Raw genomic sequence first — 23,548 nt, 5'->3', positions numbered from 1 at the left:
TCCAGCGGGAGGGAGTGGTTGCTGTCCACCTCCTAAAGCTTCTCTCACCCTAAGCCTTTCTTCCAGAATCCTTCATAAAACCCTTTCCAAGAGCGTCCTAAGTTAGTCACGATAGAGTACTTAAATGATGTGCTGTCGGGGACTTCCCTGGTGGTCCAGTGGTAAAGAATCTGCCTTCCAATGCAGGGGACACAGGTTCCACCCCCGGTCGAGGAACCAAGATCCCACATGCTGCGGGGCAACTAGGCTCACGTACCACAACTACTGAGCTCGTGTGCCTCAACTAGAGAGCCTGCATGCTACAAACTACAGAGCCCATGCTCTCTGGAACCCGTGTGCCATAACTAGAGAGAGAAGACCTGCACACCACAACTAGAGAGAAGCCTGTGTGCTGCAACGAAAGATCCCACATGCTGCAACTAAGACCCGATGCAGCCAAAAAAATACAGAAAATTTAAAAAAATAATAATAATAAAAATAAATGGTGTGCTATTAAGGCTGTAACTTTGATTCTTTGGGTAGGAACAATATAAAGTGAATGGTTATATATTTTTAAAAATGCTTCAGCCTTGCATCTTTTATTTTTGAAACTTTAAAAAATTCTAAGGTGAGCCTAGGAAAGAGATAAGAAACTACTGAGGCCCTAGAAGCAAATCCCAACTGCTGGAAAGGGCAACCATGAAACCAATGCTCTCTGAAGATATAAGTAGCTTCTGGGAGCATTAGTCAGAATATGTGCTACATAAGACTTAAGAAAAAAAAAGATATTTGGCATTATTAGTACAACCCAGATTTAACAGAACTGTAATAAGACACTTAAAAAAATAATACGCAACCTGTATGTTGCTGTTTTATAAATTTGCAAGGTACTTCACACCTGGTTTTCATTCTGACAATGTCAAGAATGGCATAAAACTAGTAATGTGCCAGGGAAATGTAAATATGGCTGATGACATATCAGAAAACATGTGGGAAACACTCATTTGTCCACGTTTTAGTTTCCCAAACATTTGGATCTAAATAGATGATGTAAAAATAGCAATATGAAGGCTACCCTGCCTTTTTCAATTACCAGAAATATTTACACTGAGAATAGTGCATAAAGCCCTATATTTTAAAATTAATATGACTGCATAATTGCCATCCTTTTTTTATTATCTTAATTTAAAAAAATTTTTTTCTACAGGGAAAGGTGAAACTGAAGATGTTTTCTCTTTGGGGAAATTGTTAAGAGAAAAGCAGTCATTTATGACTCACTGCCTAGTCTTTACTTCATTCTTACCACTAACAAGAAGATGTGTACATATGGAACTCAATTTGTAAAGGACTTTCACAGCAAGTACCTTGACTTCCGTTTATGTATTGTCAAGCTTCCAGATATTCCACTTAACTCAGTGAGGAAGCCCCACTAACCAAGAGGTCCCTTTTTTCACTGTTCAAACATTTTGCGACCTGAGAAAATTATGTTTAAAAATTGTGTACATCTGTAAGTTCAGGTGCTCAGTGGAGTTGGGCTGCCATTGAAAGGAAACAAATCAGCTTTTTCTAAATCAGGATTTAGAAAGGATTCAAGACAAAGGCTACTATGGGAAAGGAATGGAAAAGCCACTGGGATAAAATGATTCCAAGTTTCCAATTCTAATAGGCCAGCATGAATGAGTTGTAAAAGGAGCCCGTCTTTCCTTTCCGGCGAGGTGTCCTCAGTACACTTCGAGATTCTTTTGAAGCCCCTCTCATCCCCACCCCCAGGACAATGCTGTATAACTTCCTTAAAGACCGTTCTTTGTTTCAATAACGCACACAACTAGCATTTGAATAGTTACACAGGAATTGATCCTTCCATCAACCACAGGAGACAGGCATCGTTACTACCTTCATCTTGCAGGTGAAGGAACTAAGGTCCCAAGAGGTTAACAGACTGACTTCTCCAAACCAGAGACACTGGACTTCAGGACTTCTGGCTGAAAACGCACCCAAGCGCTCTCCTTTCTCTCCAAGATAGTCCAAGCGCCTTTAAGAAGGAAACGAGGGGCCTCCCTGGTGGCGCAGTGGTTGAGAGTCCGCCTGCCGATGCAGGGGATACAGGTTCGTGCCCCGGTCCGGGAGGATCCCATATGCCGCGGAGCGGCTGGGCCCGTGAGCCATGGCCGCTGAGCCTGCGCGTCCGGAGCCTGTGCTCCGCAACGGGAGAGGCCACAACAGTGAGAGGCCCGCATACCGCAAAAAAAAAAAAAAAAAAAAAAAAGAAGGAAACGAACTCTGGGCAGAAGTGATACGGTGTGAACTAAGTATTGTGAACGAGAAATGAGGAAGGGTGGCGTGTAACCTGAAGGAAAGGCATGTTTTCTGGTGGGGAAGAATTTTATGAAGATCTAAGAGGGTGGAAGAGGAAGAAAGGACTGCAACATGACTGTTACTGTTCTGTTTTGTCTGCTTCCTCTGGTGAAGGAAAACGACACTTTCCTTGAGCTTAATGAGACCGAGCTCTCTTTCAGTTCAGAGTCTGGCAATTTTGTGACTGCTGAACTGGTACCTGAAAAAGCTAGGCCATTGAGAATTTTACTTACTAGCTCCCCCTAAAGCAGAGCCAAAGACCCTTGGACCTGGAAGGGACCGCAGATTTGGTGGTTTTCAAACAGGGTCCCAAGGAACCAACCCTAGGATAAGCTTCTGGGGCTCCAATAAAGGTGGGTTTCCAATTTAAGTTTTTAAAATTATTGAAACTAATTTAAAATTTTAAAATGTGGACCCTCAGCTCTGTTATATATAAAATGTCAACTCACTGGAGACCACTGACGGGTTAACTTGAGTTAACAAGTTAACTCAGTTTTGTGTATCACTTGTGATGCAGTACTCCCTGCCTCTGAGGAGTGGCAGAGTTCTAGTAATATGTCATTAATAAGGAAGTGCTTGGCTATACACTCATCTCTCCAAAGGTGCAGGCCTGTGCATGTAAAACTGTACAATTATGGTACGACTAGGGTCTATAGGTATGCCTCAAATCAGGCTTTCTCAACCTCAGCACCACTGACATTCTGGGCTGGGTAATTTGCTGTGGGTGACCGTCCTGTAAACAGCAGGATGCTTAGCAGCATCCCTGGTCTCTACCTACTAGATGCCAATAGCACTTCCCAGTCGTGAAAACAAAAATTTCTCTAGACATTGCCTTATTCTCCCCTGAGCATGCCTCTGGTTGAGGACCACTGCCTTAAATTTGGTGCCAGCGTAGTTTCAAGTGTATCTGCTTTGGTGAAGCTTCTGATCGTGGCTAACAGCCAGACGGAAATATGTAGATATACACATATTTGGTTCTGTCACTCATAGAGCACTTAATATGGGCCAGGGAGTATGCTGTTTCCTTGGATTAATTTATCTGGTCCTCTCAACGACCCTCTGAAGTAGTTACTATCATTATCTCCACCTTGTAGATGAAGAATCTGAGACTAGCAAGATTAAATAAACTTCCAAATAACGGTTAACTGAGTAATAGCCAAGTAGCTAAAATAGAATTATCGATGGCTTTAGTACAGGATGAAAGTTTGGGGTGCTTCTTGTCTGCCCTTTATTATGATAAGGAATAAGGACAATTGCTAAATGTTGTCAGCTTTGAAGCAAAAACTTTTTATTATGGTACTCTTCTTTCAAGCAGCTGAATACATTTAATTAAAGGGATCCTGAGTTGCAAGGTGAATTGTTAAAAATGTTATCTCATTTGCCACAGTGTCCCTGCGTAAATGGTATTTCTTGAAGCTGCAATCAGCAAAATAAATTTAGAAATACACTAGATGCTGATACTGCTGTAAGACCTCATCTTAACATAACACTCATCATGCGTGTGGGATTATCACTTAGCAACTTTTTTCTAATTGCTGGACTTTTAAAATAAATAAATATAATACATGAGAACCTAAAAAACAAGTTAAATTTAAAAATACATTAAACTACGTATTCTTTGTGTTTTGTATATTGAGTCTGCCCTTAAGACTTTGTTTGGAAAAAAATGGGTTTAATGTTTAAAAACAAACAAGCAAAATGAAAACCATTACTGTTTTCCGCTCCCTTACTTTACAATAAGAAAACACAGTCTCAGAGAATGATATGACCTTTATAAAACCACACAGCTCATTCATGATAGAATCAGAATAAGAGCTCAACTCTCCAGATTACAAATCAGGGCTGTTATAACTAACCAAGTTCCCTTGTAAGTGTATGTAAGGATGTATGATCTGTCTGGGGACCTGGGATGTTTTGACAACTTGATGCACTTTGGGTGAGAAGAAAATAAATTGCCTTTGGAAATCATAAGGAAAGGCGAGATTTCATTACATAATAATTAATAACAGTGAAGCATATTATATTCAAATAGAATGTTTAAAACATTAGCTAAATATTTTCAAATCTTGCTCTCATAAGGTAAACTACTTAATTGGCCTTAAGTAGTTTTATATTTAGTGTTTAGTGGAGTTTTAACCACCTTATATTTCTCATTATATTTCATTTTATCTTTCATCCCCACCTGAGCTAATCCTCCGTCACACTTCAGTGTCTATGTCTGCAGACCAGGGCCGCGCAGGTCCCCTGTGACAGCTACTGAGATTACAGACATAGTGACAAAGGGAAAACAAAAGAGCCTTTGGAGCAGGGTCAAGGGTAATAACAATAAGCAGCGCCACAGAACTTTAAAATAAATAAATAAGGCTTTTCTCCGTGAACGAAACTACTAGAAGCCACACATCATGAGCAAGAGCAGCTATCTGCGGGAATCCACTTAACAGACAGGATATCTCCCTTGTCAAAAGCAGGAAGGACCAGTCCTGGAAAACCCATCAAGCCTCTAGCCGGCAGTAGATGGGAGAGAAAACTGCATTTTAAATTCACGCTATTAACACATCCAAAGAATGAACTGTAGGAACAGCCGTGGAGTGATTTGCATGTAAGAACAGCTTGAGGTGACTTGAGACTGGAAAAAAAAGAAAACCTAAAGATTGGATCATATATTTCCAACACTCTTCAGGGAAGTCGGTGACCATCTGCCCCAAATGACATCTGCTCTTGACTGTTACACTTGTCATTTTAAATGACTATACTGACATTCTGGTTCATACATTGGTATTTTAATGTTTTTTTTTTTGTCTTTGTGGAACACCCAGTGAGTCTGAAGAACTCTGGGCGTTGCAAGGAGACTGCAAAATGGTCATCATGATCCCTTCTGCCTGCAAACCCACCCCTTTTGCCATGTGACTCCACAGCTCTTCCCATTAAGAGGTGGAACAGATTATCCCGCCGGTTTTTTTTTGGTTTTTTTTTTCGTATTCGCGGGCCTCTCACTGCTGTGGCCTCTCCCGTTGCGGAGCACAGGCTCCGGACGCGCAGGCTCAGCGGCCATGGCTCCTGGGCCCAGGCGCTCTGCGGCATGTGGGATCTTCCCGGACTGGGGCACGAACCCGTGTCCCCTGCATCGGCAGGCGGACTCTCAACCACTGCGCCACCAGGGAAGCCCTATCTGCCCTTTGAATCTGGGCTGAAGTGGCTGGCTTTGGTCACTGGAAGGTGGTGGAAGTGACGGCCACTGGGCCAGCTTTGAGCCCAGCCTCCAGAGACCTGGAGCACTTCTGCTCTCTCCTTTGGAAGCCAGCTGCCATGTGGGCGAGCCCAGGCTAACACACTGAAGGATGGGACACCATGGGGGACAGAGAGAAGCCCTCCCAGCTGGGGCCCACCTAGACCAGCCATGCCCTGGCAACGTGGCAAGGTCCTGCAGATGGATGAGTCAGCCCAGAGGAGACCAGAAAAAGCACACCGGTCAGCCATGCCCAACTGCCAATCCCCAAACTCGTAAGCTAAGTAAATGGCTATTGTGTTGAGCTGCTAAACTGTGGACCGGTTTGTTACTTAACTCCCTGTGTGACCGACTCTGGTTCCTAGATTTGGCCCCAGAAGCTGAGGTCCCGGCCAACGCCAAGGCGCTCACACCCTTTGAGGCTCGCTTTGAACAGCCTGCTTTCTTCCCATGGACCACCTCTTTCTTCCGTACTCTTTATGGCACTACGGAGCTGGTTGTGAATTTGTAAATCTTTTTTTTTTTTTAATGAAATCTTTATTTATTTATTTTTGGCTGCGTTGGTCTTCGTTTCTGTGCGAGGACTTTCTCTAGTTGCGGCAAGCGGGGGCCACTCTTCATCGCGGTGCGCGGGCCTCTCACTGTCGTGGCCTCTCTTGTTGCGGAGCACAAGCTCCAGACGCGCAGGCTCAGTAGTTGTGGCTCACGGGCCCAGTTGCTCCACGGCATGTGGGATCTTCCCAGACCAGGACTCGAACCCGTGTCCCCTGCATCGGCAGGCAGATTCTCAACCACTGCGCCACCAGGGAAGCCCTGTAAATCTTTTTTAAGTGAAGTAATACCACAACCTCTGAAAACCTGACTCCCAGAGTATATATGACTAATGGAATACCTTTCTAATCATCTACCACGGGATACATCGCGGATGATACAAAGATAAAGACATTATAAAGGAAACATCATCCCCTGCCACTGCCCCTCCCTCCCCTTAGCAATCTGAAACATAGGTGAAGAGGCAAGGCTAAGACACAAGCAGTAATGCAAGTATCAACTTGGATGTTAAGATTCTAAGTATCATTGGAGCGGGGAGTAGGGGTGCATATCACAGCAATAAGGCGCGATGTTGCTAGAAATTCTCTACAAAGATACAGAACCACTGGGGGTCAGAGGTGCATTAAGCTAGTTATTTTGTGGGGTTTTTTTGGGCCACACCGCACAGCATGAGGGATCTTAGTCCCCCGACCAGAGATCAAACCTGTGCCCTCTGCAGCGGAAGCACAGAGTCCTAACCACTGGACCGCCAGGGAAGTCCCTAGTTATTTTGGTTTTAATAACATTATTAATTATTTTTAGAACCCCCCTCCTCCATTTTACCTAACAGGAGGAAGATTTATGGAACTCCATGGTTCCAGTGGCCGGACTCCTGGAACATGAGGGAAGGCAGGTAAATGGAAATGGGGGGCAGGGGGAGTGTGTACCAGCTGGTGAACACTCAGCATTTTTCTTGAGAGGAGTGGGGATACCATTACTCAGGAGAAAGAAGCCAGGCAGGGGCACAACCTGACGCCAGGGTATCAGAAGAGTCCATTAACGCCTTGGAGGCCTGGCGGAGGGGAGGGAGGGTCCTGGGGTGGAGGAAGCATCCGGGAGGGAGCTGGTGGGCCAGGAAAGGCCGCCCTCGAGGGATGGATTGTGGGTGTATTTTGAAGACACAAAAATTTAACCAGATTAGTGACTGAATTAGCATGCATTAAAAACGATGTCATGGTTTGAAGCCAAGGAAAATAAACAGTGAAGCAGACAGAGGTCAAAAGACAGTTCACTCAGTTGAGAAAAAAAAAAAAAAAAGGTAATAGCTCATTAAGTGGTCAGGAGGCAAGCTTCACAGTTAGGCAGCGCTGAATCTCTGCTCTATCCCTCGGTCGCCAAAACCTACTAAGCCTCAGCTTCCTCATCTATAAAATAGGTTTAACATTAACAGGGCTGTTGGGAGGGTTAACTGAGAAATTACATCAAGTTGCTGGCACCTCACGCACCTGGCTCACTGGAAACCCATCTGATTAGTAATAAGGCTCAGGCTAACAATAGTAGAAATTGTAACAATAGGAACAACAGTGGTGAATGGAAGAAAATGTACTCCTGAGGGAAGGAAGAAAATGACCTGGATTCAGTTTTGCAGAAACATAGAGTTTGAACAATTTTCCCAAGAGTCTATCAAGATAAACAACTACGCTGCGGACAATTCTGCAATGAGATGAACTCTATCCAGCACAGTGAAAAAAGAAACGTCTGGATTCCAGTGGCAACCCTTCTACACTACTGACTTCCAGTCCTGGTTTCCTCAGCTACATGCTTGTTACGAGCCATTGAAGACACACTGTAACTGGCTTTACTGTCACTACTCTATCTGCACTAAACAATGCCTGAAAAGCCTAAAAGTATTGGTACAACTTCCAGTGGCATCTAACATACGACCTTCAGAGAATGGCTCCCTTGCTGGGGACTCTGACTCTACAAAAACAAGGGCAGAGAACAGAGCCAACTTCCAGTTTCACCACTTCCTTACTTTGTGATTTGGGGGAGGGGAGGCTGGAGCCTGGTTGCCTGGATTAGAATCCCAGTCCCACACTTATTAGCTGTGTAAACGTGGGCAACTTTCTTAACCTCTCTGTTTTCATCTGTACAATGGGAATACCAACAGTATCTTCCCCTAGGGTTGTTACGAAGTTCAAACGGGTTAAACGGCAAGGAGCAGGCACTGTGTAAGTGATTGTTAAGGAAAAATCATAAACAATGAGTCAGTGTCACAAAGTCTCCATCCCTGGAGGCCTGAGCACGTGAGTGTGTAACTCCAGGTCCCACTTTCTTGTTATGCCACCTGCTCCCTCTGTGACTCAGATCAGCCCTCATCCCGTGGAGCAGCAAGTCACTGAAAAACAGGAAAGAGTCACACTCTCCGTCTCATACAAATCACCCACCAGGTTCGGTAAAATCCAGGATTTCAATAGGACATTCGGGCCGCCTGCACATATGAGGGCCCACAATGTGGCTTCTGACATCAGGAATTTTAGTCAAGTGATCAGTGAGTGCCCATCCTGAGAAAAGCCAGGCAGGGTTAAAAAAGGGCCAAACTGAAGATGCAAAGGAAGACTGCCAAAGGCACACTTAGGCGTGGGGAGAACCCCAGCTTAAGGGCACTGAAGCCTGAGGGCATGAATGGCAGAAGGCTGGCACTTCCTTGGTAGAAGGATGCTAAGATGTTTGACAGAAAGCCAATCAGAGCCACCCGGTAATAAGGATGCCTAGTTAACGGGCCTCTCCCGGCCCCTCCTTCTTCAGCAGCACAAACAGAGGTATCACAGGATAAGGAGCTGCCCTTTACAGACAAACTGTACTGTAACTACAGATGCATAACATTATGGGAAAGAGACGGAGGTGGCTGAACAGAGGCCCATGGGAAACCGCAAGATACAACACAGACGTTCACCAGCTCCCCTTTGTTTGTTCAAGAAAACCTTTGCTGTTTTACCACTGAGCTCCTAACACATTCGGAACAATTCAGCTTGGACCCATTTGCAAGTCACTGTTTTCCGAAGTCCACCTCTCATGGTTAAGATGTTTCGGCCCCAATTTTATGAAATTAATAGAATATGGGAGACAGGATACATTTTTTGGGCCAGTTTCCAAACTAAAAATAGTTGAAATGACTTGTATCTTTTATTTTCAAAAAACCAAGTACAAAAAGATAAAAAGATATTCCCAGCCAACAACTGAGGTGCCAAGTTTCTGTCAACTGCTTGGTTCTAATTTGGAGAGTTAGATTTAAATGTGATATCTTAAGAAGTGTAGTTTTCAGAAAGAGAAATGATGTAAGCCCACAGCAGGCAACTTTTAATCAGGTGTCTGATGATGATACTCCCAGTTCCTAGATGTTCTAGATGAGTCTCGAGACTTTCTAATTCTAATTGGAGAACATCAAGATGCTTCTTTTAATTCTCGTGTCATGTGGCTCCACGAGGGAGAACATGGGGCTCAATGACCATGACTCACCCAGGCCTCCAGTTCATGTTAACCTTGACCTATAGTGAATGCCTCAGACCCATCCCAAACCACCAGGCCCTTTTCATGGTCTTGGATAGAAAGTGAGGGAAGAGAGCTGCACTGAAAAACTATAGGTGTACGGAAAAAAAAAAAAAACCACAAAAACAGTTTCCGAGTTTATCTTCCACATCAGTGGTCCTTAGTCCTGGCTGCATTTTAGAATCGTTTGAGGATTTTAAAGAAAACACCAAAGTCTAGGGACTTCCCTGGTGGTCCAGTGGTTAAGACTTTCACTGCAGGGGGCGTAGGTTCAATCCCCGGTTGGGGAACTAAGATCCTGCATGCCAAGTAGTGTGGCCAAAAAAAAAAAAAAAAAAAAAAAACAGAAAAGAAAACACCAATGTCTAGGTCTAGGTCCTATCCTAGACCAACTAAATCATAATTTCTGGCAGTGGGGCTGGACCCTGGCATTAAAAAAAAAACTCCCCAGGTAAGTCTAATGTCAGTCAAGGTGAGAACTGCTACTGGATAAAGGAGAGAAGGCACAGAAACAGTAGGAATTTAATCTCCTCTCCCTTGCACAGCCCCAGTCATGTGGCTACTGAATCCCTTGCCCTGATATGTGACAGTCTGCACCTGCCTTATGGCTCCCAAGAAAGATCTATGCAAATATGCAGGGCTGCAGCCCTCAAAGGACGGCCTCCTAGGCTGAAACTTGGAGCAGAGTTTGCAAAATCCTCTTTTCCATCAGCCCAGAAAGCCAGCAGCAGGGGCTGTTCCATCCTCTTCCCTGAATCAATTATGGTGCTGAGCCTGGAAAGCCTTGGTGCTAGGGAACAAGGTTAATCTTGAAGGACGAAGGAGTGTTAAGCGTGGGCTCAGGAAGAAGAAGAGTAGACGGTTCGGGGAAGGGGGTTGATTTCACAATCACAGACACTAGGAAACCTCAAAACGGGGGCAGGGAGGGAAGGATTTAGAGTCCCTTTAAAAGAGGATTCCAGGGCTTCCCTGGTGGCGCAGTGGTTAAGAATCTGCCTGCCAATGCAGGGAGAAAGAGTTCGAGCCCTCTGCTGGGAAGATCCCACATGCCGTGGAGCAACTAAGCCCGTGCGCCACAACTACTGAGCCTGCGCTCTGGAGTCTGCGAGCCACAAGTGCTGAGCCCGTGTGCCACAACTCCTGAAGCCCGCACGCCTAGAGCCCGTGCTCCGCAGCAAGAGAAGCCACCGCAATGAGAAGGCCATGCACCACAACGAAGAGTAGCCCCTGCTCACCCCAACTAGAGAAAGTCTGCACACAGCAACAAAGACCCAACGAAGCCATAAATAAATAAAATAATTTTTTAAAAAAGTAAGCATCCTTTACACATGTATAAGTTAAAAAAAAAAAAAAAGAGGATTCCACCAGTGATTTTTAAGCCAGTGGGAGCAAGAAAGACTCCCCTTAATCACCAAGCAAGAAAGAATCAAGTGTTTTCCATCTCTCTTTTGGAAACAAGAAGGTATGGACACGCTTGAATTTGCCACTGTGCTCCGGTTCTGCAGACTGTGATGTGGCTGGCACAGAGACTCCCAGCCCCCGTGTCCACAAACAGCTGCACCCTAGAGTCCCAGCAGGTGCACACACAGAGCCCAGCTCAAAAATTCATTGCAAGAACAATGGTGCCGTTATGATGCCTAGGGACAAGGCCTGATGCTAACCCGACATCTGATGAGGGAAAGAGCTAGAAACTCAGTCACAGCTCCCTGGGATCTGGCCTTCTGGTCCCGGGATCACCGTCACAGACACAGCCAGGTAGAACACCACGATCACGGGAGCTATCAATTCTAGAGCCTGACCAACCAGAGAGTGAGTGGAAGAAAAATAAATAAATAATGCCTCCCCACCTCCGGAAAATGTATTCCTTTCCTTTTCCCGTGGGCTGCGTTGCCACTGTCACCAAGTTTACATTTACATCCAAATATGCGCACACACAAAAAAAATTACCAATGCATCTCACTCCCCGGTGACGTTGTAACAGGTTGCTAGGTAACAGTGCACACAAGTCAGGTTTCAGGACCTCTAGTAAGCCACCATAAAATAGCTGCATGGGCCTTTTGCATAAACAGCGTGCATTTGTTATCTGTTTTCTTATGCCAACTGATCAGTCAGTAAATACTGTGACTGCCAAACCCGTAAACAAGTCCCCGTCAATAGCCGACTGAGAAAACAGATCACAGTATAAGGCCTGGGTGCACAGTTTTTCACCCCAACCTACCGAATGGCTTCTCCTCTTGTGTTTTTCCTGTTTGCAAGCCTGGCTCCCAAAAGCCACAGGCCTTATCTTGTGCTCCCTGAGACTGGGTCTGGGGCTAATTACAGCCTGATGCTGGGCACTCACAGCAGGAATTGTGTACCATCAAACCTTCCTCCACCCCCCTCACCTTCCTCAGGATTAAAAACTTTCTGCAGTCCTGGAGTAAAGGGAGGACCCTCTTCCTAAGAGTTACTAACCCCATACTGAGTTTCCCCTGTCTGCTAAGTAAGGAAATGTCCCCGTTTCTAACCTATGCTAAGTGAATATGCCATTGCATTTCTTGGGAAAGTGCTAGAAGAGCCCAGAAAAGGAACCCCTTTTGCTCTGACATTGGTGGGAGAGACCATCAAAGAAGAACCAGAGATCTCCCAGAAGTGAAAACTCAAGGATCAGCGGCAAAAGGAAAACCAGAAGCCTGAATTTCCCCCACATTTTCAAAAATGTTTAAATACAAAAAGCAGTGTCTCAAAGAGCACACATCCCCCTAGGTTGGGATGCAAGAGGAGAAGACAAGGGAAGACCGTTCTTCACTGCCACGGTTGAATTCCTGACACCCGATCATTTCCGGTGTAGGATGAGCTCACTCATCTTGCAGGGTGGGATGCCTCCCTGTAACATTTCCATCTCAGTTCTTTCTGCGATGCCTCATTTCCATCCCCTGCCTTTCCTCATCTCTTCCAACCAGCGCCGTGCACTCCTGAGGGGCAAAGACCTGGGGTGATGGGGACATTCCAGAAGACCTGACTGAAGTGTCACTGAGCAAAGGGACTTCAGAGTGAAGCAGAACCTCTAATTCACCTGGCGATGACATTTAGTGAAATGCGACTCACAGTCCATTTAAAGGAAGGTGGTGACCAATTATTCTCCATTTAAAAGGGTATTGTCAATCTCCAAAGAACTGAAATGGCATTTGGAAATCATCGTGGGGACTGCCATCTTCACTGAAAGATAGAACCAATTCTCAGCCGACCTTTCCCCACCCTCCACATCTCTTTTAAAATTTAAAATCAGACATTAAAAAATATAATGAGTAGCAGCACAGACCCACAACATGTTTTCTCATTCCAAAACGTCAGGAATAACAGCGCTCCCTCAGCATCTCTACACCCCCCCCATTCAACTCCACAACTTAAAGAAATTGAGGGGAAAAAAAAAGAAAAAAACTAAAAGAAACATCATGCATAATTGGATGGTGAAAGTGATAGCAATTAGTAATAAGTTTTTAAAATATACTCCATCTTTTTTCTCAAAGGCACTGGGGCAGTTGCAAAAGAATGTTTAAAAAAATTTTTTTTTAATTACACTTTACATGAGGTACCTGGAGTAGTTATGTTCATAGAGACAGAAAATAGAATAATGGTTACCAGGGGCAGAGGGGAGGGTGGAATGGGGAATTCTTGGTTAATGGGTACAAGGTTTCAGTTTGGGGGGATGAAAAAGTTCCAGAGATGGATGGTGGTGATGATTACACAACGATGTGAATGTACTTAATGCCAAAGAACTGTATACTTAAAAATGGTTAAAATGATACATTTCATGTAAGGTATATTTACCACAATAAAAAAACTTTCCATTAGAAAAAACAAAATTTAAAGATAATTTTATCCGTTGCTCAAAATTTAAAACTCTATCATTCCTCATAGTAGTCTCTGTGTACATGTCCTTTAAAAATCTTTTAAATCAAGGCAATAAAGAACTTGAATAACACAAAGCAACATGACCCATACAAGCACTTTAAAGAACCCAACGGAGAGACAAGTTAAATAGGGCTCAAGGTCACACACAGAACTGTCACCAACCTGGCTCACACTGTGACCTGTCCCCCACAGTAAGAACTCATAAAGGGGGAAAACCAGAAGGAAATCAACAATCCCTGTTGTTTTTAGACCCAAACCACAGCCATGCGTACTTCCAAAGGACTGCAAAAAACAAGTCTCAAGGAGAAAATGTATGAGAGTGCAGACAACTGGAAGCTCAAGCGATCTTGAAATCAGTTAGTCCTACCAGCTCATTTTATAGATGAGAATACTGGTGGAGGGATAGAGAAGAGAGAGAGAGAGAGAGGACAACCTTCTTCAAGTACCTGACAGCTTCATCAGAAAATCAGACGCCATCTTAACAGAGATGTCCTGGCTGAACAATGCGGACGCACTGTTGGCTGCATACTCGGATGGCTCTCTCAGCTTCGTGTGGTTGGCCGGCCTGTCGGTAGCATTCAGAGTAAAGGAGGTTGGCAGGCCATTATCTTCCTTGGGCTCCTCCTTCACCAGCAAAGGCGAGACGCCAGCCCCACCCTGGCTAGTCCTCTCTGGAGTGCTGGACTTCATCATGGTCCCCACTAGCTCCGTCCCTCCTCCTTCCCTTTGCTGCCCCAGGCAGGCACTGTCACTGAGGTGGGGAGATCCCTTGACATCGGGGTCTGGGATCTCCTCTTTCACCTTGGCTTCTGTCCTCAGGAAGTGCTGATGGCAACGCATGTGGAGTTTCAGGCTGAAGTGACGGGAGGAAGTGAAAGGGCAGAGCTGGCACTGAAAGGTCTCTCCCCGGTCCTGGTGCTGATGAACCTGGCGGAGAAGCAAGAAGAGTGAGCTAGCCACTGACGGTGCTGATGGAAAACGCCCTGCTGTACATCCACGCTACTCAGCAACAACTGCCTCATGGGACAAAGGGCCGGCCCGGGGAATCTCATCGCTAGAGGAGCACTTCATTTTGTGCTTCAGGTCGTGAGGGCCGTCCCTAAACATAAAGCAGGTCCACACAGGTCAAGAATCCATTAGTAAAGCCATACTCACAACTGAGGATGCTGTCTGCCAATGGAGGCCGTCTGGGGTAGAATCCTCCTAATATTCTAGTCATCCCATCTCGGTTGATGTCTTCAGAGAAAACATTATAAACCCAGCACAATTTGAACTTACATAATTACTAGTTGGGGTTCAATAGAGGTAACCTGTCAAGTAATATAAATACACTGCAGGGACCCAATTATTACCACCCAGAGAATTAGTTATGTTTTGCAAACATAATTTCCATTTTCAAAAATGCTTCTCTAGGTAATTAAGAATGTGGAAAATAATGCCTCCAGGGTATTCCCATTTCATAGACAGAGAAACTGAGACCCCGAAGCACGTGGCTAGAGCAAAATGACATATAAAGGAAGCAGAGGGGGACAAAAACCAGGGGCTGATGCCCACCGAGCTGTCTCAGCAAGATGAAACCAGTGTTTCCAAACGTGGTTCTGTCTGCAATGAAAGAATGCAGGCTTTTAAACACAGTTCCAGCCTTGCCTGCACAGTACCTGTAAAAATGGCTAGAAACCTTTTTTTACTTCCTGTCACAATCAAATCTAGTGCTTGAAAAAGTGAGGAAATCATTGCATTGGCCCGAGCGAGGCTTGGAGCTGGCAGGTGCTCGTAACTTGTAACTTCCCCATTCATCTCTGCCAATGTACTTCAGTGCTGACCTGCTCCACCCTGCTATTTCAGGACTGGCCCTCCCTTGAGTAGAAACTGCCAATGGTGGAGATTTGGGCCAAAAGATTTGGGGAGTTGTGTGATTTTGGACAAACGAGTGATTGGAATTCAAAACCCAAGTCAAACCGACCTCTCATCTTTGAGTGGTGATCTAGGCAGGATTTGAATCCAGGTCTAAGGAAGGTTAAAGGTTAAAGATTCCTTAATCCACTGGGCCACCTGGCCCCTCTGTGCGGGCTTCCTTTCCAAGAGTGCAAGTTTTACTACAGCCGTTTATGCATTCTGAGTGCAATCCAAAAGCATTATTCACCAGCCAAAACATACTTTTAAATAATGTTGAGTGACCAACAAAAGCAAAGAAATTAAAAGTTAATGGTGAGATCCTGTCGCTACAGCACCCCACTGTGGCTTTTTGAAAAAAACAACAGAAGAGATTCTGGGTCCCCCAAAGCCTGAATTTCTCCACAGACGTAACCGTATACACTTAAATTCAGTTACAGCAAAGCCTTGCTCATTAAAAGGTTTCCCCCTGCCACCTCGGGAGGGGCTGGAATGGGGGGACACACACTCTTTGTCACCAGCTGTTAACTGTCTCTGTTCTTTCACAACAAAGGGACTGCACTCTGGAGCGGAGCAATTCATTTACTTTCTCACTCACAGAATCCGGAAGATTCCCCACCCTCTCCTCCGACCAGTTCACACAGGACCAAGCACCTTGGGTGGGGGGGCGCTCAGGTCACAGCCCCAGGGGACCCTGACAGGTGCCAGCCACAGCTCGCCCTGGAACCAGGTGGCAAAGGTCATGAGGCTGAAACCTTCCGGCGTCCCTGGGAGCAGTGTGGTGGGGCAGATTCCATTTCAGGAGTGTCCTGACATCTATTGCCCCGGGAGAGGACAGGAGCTAATCCAAGAACAGAAACTCCGGAAGCACCTTCTGGAAAAAGGAGAAGGACAGAGCCCAGGTTCTAGAATCAAACAGGGAGCCCTGGATTCAAAAGCGTCCGTGCCCAAGTCCTGTACGTGGTTCCTCTTCCACCCGATACTGGCCTGGCTATATTTAGTGTTAGAAAAATGAGTGACCGTTGAAAAGAAAAACAGTGGATGAAGTGTTGACGGTCACACTTAGAATTTTATTAGAGCCAGACCTTCCCGGAGGGGGGAGAGCTCGCACTGGGCCTTGGAGGGAAGGCTCTCCCCTGCTCTCCCGACAGAAAGGCTCTTTCCGGGGTCATTTGTACTCTCTTTAGCCCGACATCGGCTTAAAAACCCCTCTTGGTCGGCTACCGTCAAGGAACACATGACTAAAGCGTGTCATTCTTTCCAGGTCACATAGAGACCTGCTTTCTGCTGGTCATCCTTCCCAGAGGGAGCATGTCACCACCCCAAGAGGTGGGAAGTATAAGGGCTGTTGCATCACTGGGTCCGTCTCCTGGTAGCAGCTGGACAAACACGAGGACAACTTCGGGAAACATCTCCACCTCACTGAGGGGACAAGGCAGGCCGGGAGGGGGCTTACCTAGGAGTCAGCTCCTTAGCTGGCAGGCCTGAGACTAGAAAAAGTCGGCGCCCTGACCCTCGCCTACTTCGGCCGTTTCTTCACCCACGTTCCCGATCTCAGACCTCCTCACCTTCCCTGTTCAATTTTAGCTTATGAATTCCGCATTTAATTCCTGTATGCTCGCTCATCCAGGAAAGTTGTAAAAGACTTAATGGAAATCTAAGATAACCCCGAGGAAGCTGGAGGCATTTACAAGCTCCTTCCGCAGCAAGCCATAAAAACATTTGCATGATATATGAAGGAGGAAAGGCAGGCTCTCAGAAAATTGTACAGTGCCGGAGCCCAGTAAGTACTGTAGATGTTGAACGAATAAAGTAGAATCCCATTTTTCCTTAAGTAGCTTTATAAAATCAATAGAGAAGGATACAGATTAGGATGATAATGGTTATTTCTGCGTGATGGGATTAAGGGCCAGTTTCAGATGCTTTTTATCAGTTTTTCTAAATTCTCAACACTAAAGCTATGTCATGAAGAGAGAAAAGCAATAAAATTTAGAGTAATTCTTTCATGCCATGTCATCGATTTATTTCTAAATGTAAATATATGGCTTTTGGATAATAATGACTACAGTAGCTGCATTTATTGAGTGTTTCTCCATGCTGGGCATCATATTAAGTGCTTTATATCCGTTATCTCATTTAACCCTTATAACAAGTCCGGGAGATAGATCGTATGATTATTATCTCCACGAGCGGAAACGGAGCCTTGGAGAGGTTAAATGATTCACCCAAAGCTCCACAGCTACTGAAAGTCATGGAACCGAGATTCTAACTGAGGTTTTTTTTTTGTTTTTTTACCACGCAGTTTGAGATCTTAATCTATAGGCTATACTGCCCCTACTTCTGAGGTAGGACTTGTTTTAGAAAATCTATCCATCTTGTAGCCTCTGGTGCACAGAGCAAAGAATATTTATTCCTAAGGCCACAGCTATTGTATTTCTCTGTAGACTATATTTTCAAAATCTACCAAAATGAAAGTATGCCTCATCAAAATTAAATCATGAATTCTTTGACCAAAGCAAAAAACTCGGGCCCATAAGTGAGGTGGAGAACAGAAAAGAAAGCGGACACCATCTGATGAAATTAAACTTGCATAAGCCCCTCTCACACGCCCCTCCTCAAAAGCTCAACAGGTTAGGACACCACGAGTTTGAATAAAGTAGTCATTTCACACCACTGCTTTATTGTACTGGTTATTGATTTGTTCTGAAAGCATTCTGAGACCCCACGACCCACAGAGCCCTGGCTGCTCTCATCTGCAATGCTGTCATGGACGACGGTCTGTATCATCAAGGAACCCAACTCATCTCCCTGTAGTTTCAGGGTCAGTAGTTCCTGCTATTGAAAACCCAGCTTTTTTTTTTTTTCCTATGGGTTTATAAATAGGTTGTTTTAAGTGACCCTGAGCTGAAAACAGGCTTACAAGGTGTCAGGCCAGATGCAAGTTTTCTGCTCACTGAAGCTTTAAATTTGCCAGAACTGATTTCTAAACACAGAGTAGGACATGGTAACAAAAACAAATTTTAGTTTTAAAGGCATTTCTTTGGAAGGCTCATCCTGCTAATGAAATCCACTTTGCAGGTGTAAAATACAAGATTTTACGCTGGGAAGAGTTGACAGAGGATGAGGAGGATGCAAGTAAAACACTGAGTCAGCTCAGTAAAATTCAACCAACCAGAACCCCTGGTTAAATGGATTCTGAAAATGAAGGGCCTGCTACTCCCTGGAGACAAAGGCAAATGGTAGAAAACAAATTATATCATGGCTTTAATTTCTTTTTTTAATTTTCCAAGCAATTTCCTAAAGTCAGTAGAGGTTCTGTCTGATCATACATTTTTAGATCAACAATTCTAAACAGTGATTACTGATCTATTCAGAAGGATAAGACTGCAATATTTTGAAAAAAGCAAATACCTCAATTATGCACACATGTTCTACTTCTTATGGCAGGAAAGTAAACACTTTATAAATAATGTCAACGGTGAGACAATATTGCAAACATCAGTGAATATGATGGTTATTATTATTAAGGCGTTCAACAATAGCTATTGAAATTAAATAACCACCATTGAACATTTCTGTGTCAGATACTTTGCTAATACCTCCTTAAATATTAATGATATCCCTTCCAGACGAACATAATCATTCCCATTTAACAGACGAGAAAATTAAGTCTAAAGACTCATTTGCTCACCACTTAGCTAGTAAGTTATACAATAAGATTTAAAGGCAAGCCTGTCAAATTCAGAAGCCATGCTTTTTTGATCTCTTGGGTTTCCTCTTTGCATTCCTTAGCATTAATAGGGTCTGCTAAAAAGACTGCTAGATGACTAAGTTTCCCCCCAGCTCACATAAGAGTGACACATAGTCTAGTCAATTCCCTATATGCTCATTACAGGCACAAGCCCCCCAGTTGCCCCTATCAGGACACTGAAAACAATGTCTTTAGATGTTTGCTAAGTGTGATCCCGGGAATTATGATGGCTCAAACACTGTCAGCCTCAAGGGGACTCAGTCTTGTCAGGAGTGGCCCTCAAGCCTCCCACAGGGTGAAAGTTAAAGCCCAGGTGTCTTTCAATGTCCTCACGCTCCCTATAAGATGTCTCTGGGCGTGCCTCTGGGTGTGTGAGCTGGACGGCAAAGCAACAGCAGAAGAGGGCATTTCCTCCAGGAAGGGGGGCAGGTCCAGCAGTCCTTCCTGAACCCGTCTTTCCCTGCTTCTTGCTCTTCCCCAACTTTTCCTCCTACTGCCCCAAAACACATCACCGCGCAAGGCCAGTTAGGCTGTTGCTTCCCAATAGGAAAGGATGGTTCTACACTACGTCTATTACTTGGATACTGAAGCTGCTCTCTGCTTTAAGTTCTGGGTTGTCGAATGGACTTGAAGACGCTTATAATGAAATCCTTTACAAGACCCTTTTCAATGTGCTTCATGTGCATGGCGATCTACCTTTCAACCCTGAGCTCTGGGCATGGATTTGTGCAAGGGCCCTGGCTGTGCCTGCCTCTCCGTGAGGCCCATCCGCAGGTGGCTTACCTTCATGTGGGATTTGAGATTGTCCTTGCGAGCACACCGGAATGGACACAGCGGACACTGATGACTTTTTAAACCTGTGTGAATCACCATGTGCCGCTTCCAGTAACTCTTCCTTTTTATAACCAAACCACATATGGGGCACTGGAAGGGTTTTCCGCTTTCCTCTTCTGAGGCTTGGAAGAAGGAGAAAGACAGGAAAATTAAGGAAAACAAAAAGGCACATTGCGTCCAGCGCTCATTCACATGCACTGCTCTATAAAGAACACTAACAAGGAACTGGGGGGCTTGAGGGGGTTTTTTGTTTGGTTTTGGGGTTTTTGGGGTTTTGGTTTTTTGGGGTTTTGGGGTTCTGTGGGTTTTTTCTTGGGGGGGGTGTTTGTTTTTGCTTCGTTTTGTTTTGTTTTTTGCCATTCCAAGACTTTATATCCATGAGGAAGCTTTATTACTGCTTTTCTTCAGGTAGAAACCCACGTTCATCTCATTACTTCCATCTGGGTTCCATGTTTTAGAATCTAATCAACCTGACTTGGGAAAGCCATGCTTCCAGAGGCCATCCCACACTTCGGAGGGCATCTGTCCCAGCTCAGCCCAGAGAAGACTGACTTCAGAGCTTTGTTTCCTGAAGGAAACTGCCAGACTCAAGTTCACATCTGAATTCCTGAACTTGGAAAAGGGTAAGAAATAAAGAGAAGTCAAATGGGACGGAGAATAACACCACAGTGAAAACCAAACAGCCATCATAAACCTCACAAGCCCAACTCCAGTGGAGACAAATTTCAGGCTCCTCCTGCTGACTTGTTTAGTTTCAGCTTCAGCAGATGATACTGCCAATTTGGCCATTGGGGGGTCTTAAGGTCAGGGGTTGTCACCGTCTTGTTTCTGTCCCTCTGGTGGCCACTAAGATGCACTGCCCTCCTCTGCACAGAGACTGGGCCCCACTACTCACGTTGGGAAGAGCTACAACCAGGCAGTTGCCAATGCTTCCATTTTTCAGGAAAGCCAACAAACCAACTACTTCCTCCAAGGAAAGCTGAGATCACTCTCTCCTCCACCAGCCCCAAAGGGGAGGTTGTCTCTTGTGACACTGTGTTGCTACACATCTGGTCTATCAACTTACACTGCTCAGGGCCACACTAGCCTCTGCGATTTAGGGATATAGGAAAACAAGTAGAGGTAAGGACTCAGACTGTCTGTTCTTAATCATGAAGGATCAGGAACATTTCCAAACTGATTAAATAAGTTGTACTTAATGAAATAAAATATGAGAAACCATTTTTTAAAATGAACTAGATCTACAGATGCTAATATAGAAACATGTCCAAGATATTAGAGTTAGTGGATAAAGCAAGAATTGAAACTATGTGTCTAGGGAGATTCTATTTTTATTTTCTAAAAAATAGGAATCAATTGCTTCTCAGACCATTAGGTGAAAGGTTGGTAGGGGACTTTCTAAAGGATGAATCAAGCTGACAACACCTAAAACCATTAATCTCAACATCACTAAAAGTGGGACAGACATTGTGTGCCCTCTGATAATCCATCTATGAACTATTCTTACCAAATATTTAATCAAGCTTCTATAGAACTAGTAAATTTACTGGAAACACAGGTTGTTTTTTAGAAATGTTAAACACACCAAGAGGGATGGAATCAGCCAAATTCAGAATGTGGGACATTCTGTAGGACAAATGACCCAGTTTCTTCAACAAGTAACTGGCATTTTAAGAAGGGAAGGGGTTACAGATGACAAGACACTTACGAGACATATAAAGCAAATGCAAGGTGTGAAGCTTATTTTGCTCCTGATTTGAACAAAGCATTCTAAAAAGACACTTTTGAGATAATTAAGAAAATACTGATTATAGCCCGGGTGTTCCATAATATCATGTAGCAATCGTTGATCCTGTTAAATGTTGTAATAATTATCGAGGCTATTTGTTTTTAAAGTCCTTATATATATGTAAATACCTACAAGCAAATGAATATGAGGTCTGGGATTTGCTTTTAAATACTTGAGCACAAAAAGAACAAAAAGAGAGGAATAGGAAGAATGGGATGAATAAATGAAAGGAAAAAAATGATATCTTATTTTTTAAAAATGGTATTTTATTTGTATGAGAATTGTCTAGAAGTGTACCCAGGAAAACATTAAGCAGTTCATTTTAAAGGACTGTGGTTTAAAGGGAAGGGGTCATGGCAGGAAACTTTTGTTTTCATTGTCTATTCCTCTGTACCATTTGAATTTTTTAATATACACATTACTTTCATAATTTTAAAAGGAAGTATTCCCAAGTGTAAACTTTAAAATAATATTATGTATTCATGGAGTCAACAGAATCTCCACATGCAAAGAGTCACTTAAAATGGATGGAATCAGAAGAGTTCTGGAATAAAGTTGGGGCACTCCAAAGATGCCGTTTTTACAGGTGTAAGCAATATTGGTTAGCTCAACCAAGCACCTGGAAAAAGAATCCTCTATCTGAAAATATACCCTTCAAGTCTGGAAATTCTCCCTGTGATGTGTTCCATCACAAGTATTTCCTTTTTTTGATTGGGGGATGTGGTGGGGACTAAGGATTTCCTTTTACTCTAGGAAAAGCACACTTTGCAGAGGCCTATAAACACGCTTTTTATAAACCCACAGCGAGCTTTCCTGCTGTGTCTTGTCGTTGATTGCCTCTGCTGACCTCTCCTGACCTATCCCTAATTCGGCCTCTCATTTTCTATCCTGCATTGTCATTCTCTCCACTCTGATATCCTGATCACAAAGATGACATGTTGAACAACAGATTTGAGAGAAAAGACTGAATCAGGCCCCTAGGTGAGATTAATGTCATAAGCCAGAGGGGGGGAAAATGATGATGCTGTCTACTTGGGGCTGTAAGAACATCAAAGTAGTAAGAAAGAGATGCACAAAGAGCCTTCCACTAATTCCCATCTTCAGGAAGTATTTCCTACCGTCTAAACCCTAAATGGCCTAATTTTACATGATTGTCTGGGAGAGGAGAGAAAAACTGAGATGTCCTCCACTGATCTGAGATTTCCTGACACATCCTAGGAAGGCCATCAAAGGGCATTTACTGACAAGAGGAACACTGCTGGCTTCCCCTAGACAACTTGCTTTGCCTAATGTGATCAATAGGCTTCCTATTTTCTCTGACGCCCTCCCAGCCCCTACCCTAATCACCTATTCGACATGGCAAATGGATCACAGACTATACACTACATTGAACCCTGCATATTCATATTTCATATAAATGTATTTTATTTGGGAGCTATGCTTCCTGAGCTTTAATTAATATCAAAATATACATGCAGGGCTTTCCTGGTGGCGCAGTTGTTGAGGGTCCACCTGCTGATGCAGGGGACACGGGTTCGTGCCCCAGTCCGGGAGGATCCCATATGCCACGGAGTGGCTGGTCCCATGAGCCATGGCCGCTGGGCCTGCGCGTCCGGAGCCTGTGCTCCACAACGGGAGAGGCCACAACACTGAGAGGGCCGCGTACCGCAAAAAAAATATATATATACATGCAGGGCTTCCCTGGTGGCACAGTGGTTGAGAGTCTGCCTGCTAATGCAGGGGACAT

The 23,548-nt window shown here is 44.4% G+C and overlaps 1 protein-coding gene across 3 annotated transcripts in view; it reads right to left on the bottom strand.

Annotated features, from left to right (window-relative positions):
- Nucleotides 1–23,548, bottom strand: part of ZNF827 (zinc finger protein 827) — a 183,559-nt gene that overhangs the window by 114,783 nt on the left and 45,228 nt on the right. For all 3 annotated transcript variants that reach the window (XM_082611180.1, XM_082611181.1, XM_082611182.1), the window contains exons 3-4: nucleotides 19,962–20,134; nucleotides 13,981–14,461 (exon numbers count right to left, since the gene is read on the bottom strand). In XM_082611180.1, coding sequence (XP_082467306.1) covers nucleotides 13,981–14,461; nucleotides 19,962–20,134 — 654 coding nt within the window. The remainder of the gene's footprint in view (nucleotides 1–13,980; nucleotides 14,462–19,961; nucleotides 20,135–23,548) is intronic.

Source organism: Mesoplodon mirus (genome assembly GCF_964341445.2).
Source record: "Mesoplodon mirus genome assembly, chromosome: 2".
Taxonomy (NCBI): Eukaryota; Metazoa; Chordata; class Mammalia; order Artiodactyla; family Ziphiidae; genus Mesoplodon; species Mesoplodon mirus.
Note: the sequence above shows the minus strand (reverse complement) of the source record. Positions and strands in the feature narration are given on the sequence as shown.